Source organism: Sinohyriopsis cumingii, chromosome 1 (assembly GCF_028554795.1).
Source record: "Sinohyriopsis cumingii isolate HCF-2022 chromosome 1, ASM2855479v2, whole genome shotgun sequence".
NCBI classification, from domain to species: domain Eukaryota; kingdom Metazoa; phylum Mollusca; class Bivalvia; order Unionida; family Unionidae; genus Sinohyriopsis; species Sinohyriopsis cumingii.
This window is the reverse complement of record NC_142961.1, coordinates 142,604,412-142,614,401: the sequence shown is the minus strand read 5'-3', so window position 1 is coordinate 142,614,401 and position 9,990 is coordinate 142,604,412. Positions and strand designations below refer to the sequence as shown.

At 35.5% G+C, this 9,990-nt stretch overlaps 1 protein-coding gene across 1 annotated transcript in view; it reads right to left on the bottom strand.

Annotated features, from left to right (window-relative positions):
• Positions 1-1,772: 1,772 nt before the first annotated feature.
• The window catches only part of LOC149808047 (DNA primase large subunit-like), a 50,556-nt gene continuing 42,338 nt past the window's right edge, over positions 1,773-9,990 (bottom strand). Inside the window, exons 11-12 of the mRNA XM_089973049.1 lie at positions 8,610-8,763; positions 1,773-5,902 (exon numbers count right to left, since the gene is read on the bottom strand). Of these exons, the coding sequence (XP_089829175.1) occupies positions 5,742-5,902; positions 8,610-8,763 (315 nt within the window). The 3' untranslated portion in view covers positions 1,773-5,741. The remainder of the gene's footprint in view (positions 5,903-8,609; positions 8,764-9,990) is intronic.

Here is a 9,990-nt window from a genome sequence, read left to right as displayed (position 1 = left end):
CAAATTATAAGCTGTTTCTATTTCAAGACACTTCCATACCATCGGAATCTGACAAATGACCATGTACTTAACCACAAAATGTATTACAAGAAACATGTCTTCAGTTTGTCTAAATTCCTTCTTGAACTCCTTGACAGATGCAATACCTTTTTTGGTACAAATTTGTGCTCCTCTTTTATTTGGTCACACTTATTTATGTCAACCCTTTGACAGGAATGAATGTTTAGTACTATTCTGAATTTATCTATACACCGATTTTGGCCTTTGCATATCAGAGCAGGATCACTACATGACAAACTTCTAACCAAGGTGTATGCTATTCTCTCATTTTATGTACAAACTAATTCATTACACTCTGTCCTTAAAGAGCACTTAGGTATGGCACCATAACTCGTACTTCTTGGCAATGACAGAGTCTGAAACATCCATTAAAACATTTATGAAGTTTCTTCATTTGATGAAAATAATTAGAAGCTGTAATTTTTAAACACCACCACACCTCTGCATTAAAACACTCGGATTTTGTGATAGACGATGAAAGTGATACTGTGATGGGGACATTGTAGTTCCTGAAGTAATGGCTGTTGTCACAGCAGCAGACATGGCAGCTGGTGCAGTGGAATGAATCAGGTGGATGCATGAAGATCTGTATGTTTCCTTCTCAATGTAGCCTGCCTGTCCTCTTATGTTGCATTCCTTTTGAATGAGAAGTCAGAGCAGTCTTACCCATCAAGCAGTGACACAATGCTGTTATGAGTAACATTTCAACAAAAATTGAGGTCATATTAACAAGGCCTTGTCCAGTAATCACGTTTGTTCAGATTTTTTTGAATAAAGTAAAGGTGTAAACTTACTGCAAAAGTTGTTCAGCCTTTTCAAAACTAAAAAATGTACAATAGCATTATTATATTTTGTAAGGCATTTCGACTTAATATAAAAAAATTTGATTTGGAATTACATTACATCATTTTCATTAGAACTAGAAAATGTTTATAATCTGCTGATAATGAAGTAAATGAATTTGTGCCTCTCTCCCGTAAACCTCGAAAGAGAATGCTTGCAGGGGTCATACACAGTAAACCGTGTCCACTCCATTGTGGTCTTCCATGGTGATTCAATGAGAATGTGAGGTATGCAGAGCAATTTTCTGCAAGCTGTCCTGGCAACTCTGTTGGGATGCACAGCAAGATAGTGATGGGTTTTTTCTTTACCCTCTCCACTCAACAACCCCACTGTGATGCATGGGGTTCCAAAAAATTGTATGAGTTGTACTGTAGTTGAAGGCAGAGATAAGTTACTGGAGTGTAAAAAGGGGGACAGAGCACCCCTTCTGCTGCTTGTCAATCTTCTGCCCCAAGGAAAATTTCTGCTTAAGCACTTGGACCATTGTGGAGTGCAGGAGCAGCAAATGTACACCAGCATACCAAAATGTTGATCATAGTGACCTATTTTTACATACTTAGTATGCAGTGTGGGTTTCCAGCTCCACTTTAATTGAACTTCTTAGCTTGAATACATGATAAACTTTGGCAATTCCACAAAAGACAATATCTTGACATTTCTTTAAATAAATAAATGATTATAAATCACCATGCCATTATTCTGTTACTTGTTCCAAATAAATTTATACTAGAGTAATGTACTGGCTGAAAATTAAAATCCAGTGCTAGTGGAGCCAGACTACAAAGTTTTGAAGGTTTCATCAAGGAGAAGTAGTAAGGAGTGGACATGGCTATATTTGCTACATCACACAAACATAAACAACAACTATACATATGAAAAATATTTTAATATAGAATTATCAATTGAAAATACTGACATGCTCAGACCTGCATGCCTTGACAAGACTTTCTCAGGCTTTCAATAATTTCCCGTTAAGTTAGACTAATTTTCAGTAAAGTATAACACTACAGTACGTACTATTGTTGACTTGGAAAACATGCATTTAAACAGTTCAGAAGTGTGATGCAATTAAAAACATAAAGAACACTTAGACATTAATTACCTCCAGTACTGCAGTTCCAAACCCAAGGCTTCCTGCTAAATTTCTCAACCTGAAGTAATCTTGGGGGTTTGTTCTGAATGTCATATAGCGAAGGCCATTATCTCTTCTGCCACGAGACACAAATAAACACCTGATGTCCAAGAGACATAAATAAACATCTGATGTCCATGAGACATAAATAAACACCCGATGTCCAAGAGACACAAATAAACACCTGATGTCCAAGAGACAAATAAACACCTGATGTCCAAAAGACATAAATGTTGCCTATCCTGCTCCAGCCTCCCACAAGAATCTAGATTCCTTTTTAATACCTATGACTATTTAAACATTAAGAAGTCTTTTTCATACTGAAAGTTTTTGGGTTTACTGGATGGCATTTCTAGAAAATGCTATATAAGCAGACCTGCCAACCCCAACAAGACTGTTGCAGTAAGGCAGCTGATTTTTTCCCCATAAGATTGACCAGTTTTCAGTAAGGTATAAAAAATATCAATAACTGCTACTGTAAAGCTAGAAAACATAATTAAAAGTTTGACGCAGTGACAGTCAACATTATGTTCAACTTTAAAGTTTGTGAAGTGCACATAGACCTTATATACTACTAGAACAGTTACACAAACTTTAGTTTCAAACCCTATGCAACTCAATGGCTTGTTGCTATCTCAACCTGATGTATTTCATGAAAATTCTTATTCCATTTCATATGATGACGGCAATCGTATCTCCCACCATAATACATACTCAAATTGGCACATATCCAATAAACGTACATGTGTCCTCTCCATCTTTTATTCACAAGAATCTGAATAATCCTTTTTATTCTTCTGTGTTGATTATTAACACTGTCTAGAAGCTTATTTTCCATTTTGTCTAAAATATGCATCACTTTTGGGATGCCATTTAAAAAATATTATATAATCAACAGTTTGATCATGCAGATGCTTTGCATGAACAAATAGGTGCAGTTTAAAGTGTCTGGGGTGCTGCTGTAAAGTTTGTCTGGTTCCCTGACTAATTTCACTAATTCTAATATGAAACCTGGATCCAAATAAAACACAGGTGAACCAATTATCTGGATTTTTGGCAACGATCATTTTTCAGTACTTTTTGCTTGTATGCCGTAAATCCATATTTTAAGGGCAATTTTTACAGTAAAATCACAGGAGTTGGCAGGTCTGTATAAGCAGCATCACAATCCAGGAGTTTTGCATGAAAAATGTCTGAAGTACTCCTGTGGGACTTGTTCTCTGACAAACTTCACTAACTCTAATATGCAGCCCAGATCTGGATCAAATACGGGCAAGCCAATCATATTTGTGTAATTATTCAATTTATTCCAGAATTCCGTAAATTTAAAGGTCATTGCAGTCAAATAGTAAGGGTTGGCAAATGAGCTGTATACAGCAACATCACACTCAAATATAATATCAGTTCAATTACACAATTCAGATTTATATTCAGATTTTGCATCTTCAAATAATCATTATCGTCATTAATAAGCATTATCATCATCATTAATAAAAATTAGTCATTAATAAAAAGTACAACTTTTCTTCAATTACATTCAAACAATTCTAAATACTGTGGTATCAGAAATTTTTGTGTGGGACCAATTTTCATGGTTTTTGTTGTTGCCCTGAACCATGGATTTGAAGACTCTATGAAAAATTAGCCACATGTGATGATGACCCACCACCTCCTGTATTCTTTTTGTGTTTTATACCATTACTGAAAGTTTTTAAAGCTACGTTAAAAATCCAAATCACACCCACTGTTTTATTCCTAGATGTTAAAAAAGCTACTAGTATTTAATAAATCAACATCAATACTATAATCTTGTAATGAAATATTAGTTCACATGCTTGTTTCATTTCAACCCTTTGAAAAAATAAATATAAAGTATCATTTTGTTTTAATGCACACATACCGATAAGGTATTCAGTATGTGCAATTTCTACTAGGTGTTAAATCAATATACGAGATAAGGATAGACAGAAATGAGAAAAAGTATGTTTTCAAGCACTTGTAATACTAAAAGTAATGAAGAATAAAAATTATTAGTATAAGAAAATTAAATGTAATAATTATTCAAAATATCTTAATCCTCCTGAAAGCACACTTCATTTTATCCATGCAGTCTTAGTCCACGTGAACAAAACACCAGAACTATTACTTGAAGCTGTTATTAATGAACAGTATCTATATTTGCTAATTACAGTATCTATATTTGCTAATTACAATATCTATGTACACTAATTACAGTATCTATATACACTAATTACAGTATCTAGATATGCTAATTACGGCAGAATATGAAAGCTCACACTTCACCAGTTTTAGGACGAAGTCACTAAATCAACATTGTGTCAATCAAATCTCATGGTACACACAAACGCATATCAGGTAAATAATCCCCAAACTGTAGAAATAAAGTCGAGCTTTCTTACGACCCCTAATAATTAGGTTCGATCTTTCACTCATTGTTACACTGCTACATTTATCCATTCAGTGTGAACTGGCTTGATAAATAAAGCTGCAATGGACATCACCAGTAACAACTTCCTTTTTCGTGATTGTCTGCTTGACCTATTTAGCATACCAGCTGTGGAAGTGTGATTTAAATTTTTCTCTGTACTCTTTATTTATTGGCAAGTATGGTGGTTTAAGTTGGTCTGTACATAAAACTGGTGCAAACAAAATTGATTCCACTGTCTTTCAATTTAGTTAGCGTCTTTAATGTCGTCAGCTTTCTTTGATGTTCAGCATTCAGATGAAACCACAGTATAAGTGACAGATCTGGACAGGTGTTTTATTTGTGCTCATAGAGGTGGTAGTATCATTTTAGTGTCATTGGCTGCACCAGCTTCCGTTGATGGTATTCACTTGGATGAAACCATGGTGTATATAATTGATCTTGACAGGTGTTTTATTTGTGCTCACAGAGGTGGTAATATCGCTTTAGTGTAATTGGCTGTGTCAGCTTCCGTTGATGTTATTCACTTGGATGAAGACATGGTACAAGTACTGAACTTGTTGCATCTTTGATTTGTGCTCCTACATGTAGTAATATTATTTTAAACACTTCAGTGGCTGCCTTTTGCATCAGCATTGTTTTATTCTTTTGTATTCTTTATTTGGGGTTTTTGTAGAGGTTAAACCACTAATTTAAGTGTCCGTGAAAATTGAGCCCCACGAAAATAAATGATACTACAGTAAATCAAAATAATAACAATGTTCTAAATAAACACCACAATACAGTTTTGTGTAGTATTCATACTTGCTTGTTAAGTTGGCCCCCACTGCAAAGAAAACATAGCCAGATCTGTACAAGCTAAATGTGCCAGCAGATCAGGGTCTATATGGTTTCTGTTCTATTGATTGTCCTAACAAACTGCATAGACCCAGATCTGACAGTGCATTAAATGATAGCAAATCCAGATCGATGCAATTGGATCCACCGTACAAGTAAGTATATACAGTATTAATCAATTTTTCATGAAATATGATCAAAACACTTGTTTAAACTATTCCTTTGGATTAACTATGTATTAAATTTCCAATGATAACATTTCACTCTGACAATTGTCCACATCTTAATAATAAATAAAAGAAGCACGTCTGAACTTGATATTCTTCTCAAAAACCCTTTACAATCATTTGCTGGGATATAAAGTTTTTGTCTTGCCCTTGCAAGACAATATTTATGCAAGTAAAACTCAGTAGAATATGTACACTATTCTTGCTGTATCGACTGCACTGCTGCTTCAAAATCAAAATCATCATCCATCATTTCTCCTGAATCACTAAGCTGAGATGCCTGGGAAGTAGATGGTTTTGATTTGGGAGTGCCCTGGGATGCTGGGCGCTGAGATTGGTTTTTCCCTCCACCTGAAACTTAAATTCAGAAGTTGAATGTGTGCAAGTTTCCTAACATCTCATACAATAACAGAAATCTTAGTTCTTGTCAAGATATAAATATAAATACTTAACTTTCCAAACAAACTAATCAGAATGGTACACCCACATTATGCTTAATAGTTCTGGCGATTATCAGCCAATGGGTTTCAATGACCTTGACCTTTTGGTCAAGTTACGCCATCTTAACAGCATTTAATGGCACCTCAGCACAACAGTGGACATTGGGTGTAGGCCAATTAAATGTAAATTTCAAAAAGGGAAAAATGTAGAATTGCACAAAAACTCTGCGAAAATCAACCAGTGGAATGAAAAAATGATGCAAAATAATATACAGAAAAAAATAAAAAATTTGTAAAAAGTACATAAAATAAAAGCTAGCAATCAACCCATGTCAAATCCTTTAACTTTGTTTTACAAACTGCATTCTCTCAAAAGTCTAAGCTTTTCTCAGGTGGTACATGCAATAATTTCTTCACAGAGTCTGCTTTAAAATACACAGGATGGAACTCAACACATGACAAGAACGTGTTTCATTGTCAAGGTACACATCCTGAAAACTGATAAAAGGTCCAGTTGTAGGGCCTAATGGCCTTGGTTGCTTTTTCACCCTCTTGACTGTACACATCCAAAGGATGGCTTGTTCCTCACCATTCCTCACATGAAGCAGTTTGGGCTGGTGAAAATGAAAGAGGAGGCTCTAAATATGAAGAGGTACTACCTACACATCATTAGTGATGCCTGAACATGAAAAATGGTCTATTTGGGCACCTGCCGAGAAGCTAGGAAGAGAAAGATCATGCAGGAGGGGATACGACTCTGTATAACTAACTGCCTCCCTTCTTAGGTGTCTCATTATTTCCTCGAATGGCCATTATGACAGACAGGACAGAGTCGCTGAATTGGGGCAGCTTGTGCAGCTGTTAAGTTAACCCTGTTTACCAAACTTGCGATGAGGTCTTGATGAGGGTGGGTGTGCTCAGCCAGTTTCAACAGGTCAATGTCACATGACATGAGCCTCGAACGGTACTCGTTATTTTGTAATTCGCTCGCTCCTGGCGTCACCAGATATAATCTTTGATCAGAACATGGAAACATGTTGTTTTTGGGATTATTTTTTTTTACATGGACTAAACAGGCACCCGTATAGCTAATTTTATTACACGGGTAATCATTAATGGGTGGGTACCTGAGTATCTAGGTACTCACTGACATCTTTAAACATGGTAGCCATGAAGTTACCATACACACTTGCTTAAAAGTCCAATCCAACAGTAAACTGCAGAGACCCTGATCTGCCATCACATATTGCACCAGAAGACCTGGGTCTATGCAGTTTGCTAGTAGTAGAACAAACAGCATAGACCCTGATTTGTTCATGCATTATGCAACATATCATTGGATCAGACTTGTTTGCACGTTGTTACAGAGATCGATATATATTAATTTATAATATAGTTTTACTGAAGTCATTTGGGGTAATGACATTTAGTTTTTAATTTTTTAAATCTGTGTCTGTGTGAGTGTGTGTGTGTGTGATTTGGATTTTTAATGTAGCTTTAAAAAAATTTCAGTTATATCGCTACGATGTCTGCAGTGTGACAGTTTATAGTGATGTCTAGCACTGGGGCATCATGCCAAAGACATGTAGCATGATGTCCCACCCAGTCACATTATCCCGACACCAGTCCTAACACTAACGTCTTAAAGCTGAGCGCCAAGCAAGGCAGCTGTTAGTACCATTTTTGTAAGTCTCTGATATGACTCTGCTGGGGATCAAACCCAAGACCCCCCGCATCCGAGGCAGATGCTCTAACCACTAGGCCATCAGAACGGTCTTTTTAAATCTGTGGCTGGCTTCTGCTATAAGAATAGTACATGTATCTACTTTCTCTATTCATAAATCATGGTCGAGTTGCCAAGTTCATGTCAACAACAAATTCAAAGTAAACCAAACATTAGTTGAATGTAGGTCATGTCAACATAGCTTGATCCAGGGAGTACATTTGTACTGTGGAAATGTCATGCATGCCCTAGTTGCTGATTGGCTCAAAAATAATTTTTAAAAATACCGATGATGACCAAGACATTTCACAATAAGATAAATGTTTGGGATTCTTTATTAGTTTTTCAGATTTGTTTATTTGACTATGTAAGAGAATTAAAACAGCTATTATTTTTCAGTAATGTTCTAGGTTTTTAAGAGTTGGAGTTGAAATTTGATGTATTTACAATTTATTTGTTAAATTTAAAGAGCGGGAAAAAATCATTTATTCAAAATAGGCAGTACCTTGCTGGAATATTGTGAAATTATTCAAGGACTTGGATATTTATTAAGTATTAATTAATTTTGTTGGAGTACATGAAAGATTCAAGACATTAGTAACTTTCAAACAGTATTTCTTCAGTGGTGCTAGCATGGCACATAAGCACATTAGAATCTTCATTCAGAATACCTTGGGATCTTTTTTGCAGAATACTGTGAAATAGATAGTACACTTAGGAGGAAAATATTCTAAAAATTAAAACCATAATTTAAGTTATTTTTAAATTGTTCAATTTGTTTGATTTTATAACTTATGGAAATAAATTTATATTTGGACAAATGAATGCTTGTTGGGTTTGATCTTGCCTTGTTACATAGATAAGTCCATAGGAAGTAACAATTTATATATAGTATTCATACCCAATTTATTTCCATTGAGCTCCTTCTGACTGTCATCAAAGTACTGGCTGGGGTGGTTGATTCCATTGTGTGTGTCTAGGGAAAGATGATGAACAGCTTCAAAATAATGTGTACATGCCAGCTGATAGTGGTTACCCTTCAAGTCACTCATAATCTGGAAAATAAAAAGAGTATCCATAATTTTCACACTGCATTGCTAATGGCAATATATCAATAATTTGGGGACCACACAGCACTCAATACAATGCTTTCCATGGAAGTCACATAGTATACTGACTTAGAGGGAGACAACTCTAGTGAAATACATGATACAGTCCTCCTTCATTATAATACTGTCTATGGGAGTTGGAGCATCCTGCATTATAGTGAGATAACATTATAACAAGTACAAGAAAATTCCTCCTTCATTATAATACTGCCTTGTAGTGAGATAACATTATAACAAGTACAGGATAATTCCTCCTTCATTATAATACTGCCTTGTAGTGAGATAACATTATAACAAGTACAAGATAATTCCTCCATTATAATACTGCCTTATAGTGAGATAACATTATAACAAGTACAGGATGTCCTCATTATAATTCAGTACACGATACAGCATCCCCAAATATAATCCTGTCCATGGGAGTCTGAATATACTGCCTTAAAATGAAGATCATAATGCATATACCTCACTGATGGACTCCAGTCCAACATACCTATCCGACCTCACCCATGTGTACACACCAGCAAGATACTTACGCTCCTCTTCTGACAATCATATACTCATTATTCCCACTATGAAAACAAAGTCATATGGACAGCATTCTTTTGCATACCAGGGCCAAGCAACATGGAATGAACTGCCCACTGAACTTAGACACAAAGACACAGTGATCCCATTCAAGAGTGCTCTCAAAACTCACTTATTTCGACTGCAAGAACAAACTTAAAGCCTAACAATGTTTCCTACCTTAAATATTTTCAGCATGTTCTTTATGTTTTCTAATTTCTTTGTGTTTGTTTTTGTAATCATATCATTATGTATGTTTTTTTATATCTTACATGATGCAATGGATATAGCAATGACCCTAAGCCATGATGCAATGTATATAGCAATGACTCTGACGCAATATATATAGCAATAACCCTGACCATGATGCAATAGATATAGCAATGACCCTAAGCCATGATGCAGTGGATATAGCAATGACTCTGATGCAACATATATAGCAATAACCCTGACCATGATGCAATAGATATAGCAATGACTCTGACCATGATGCAATGGATATAGCAATAACCCTGACCATGATGCAACAGATATAGCAATGACTCTGACCATGATGCAATATATATAGCAATAACCCTGACCATGATGCAATGGATATAGCGATGA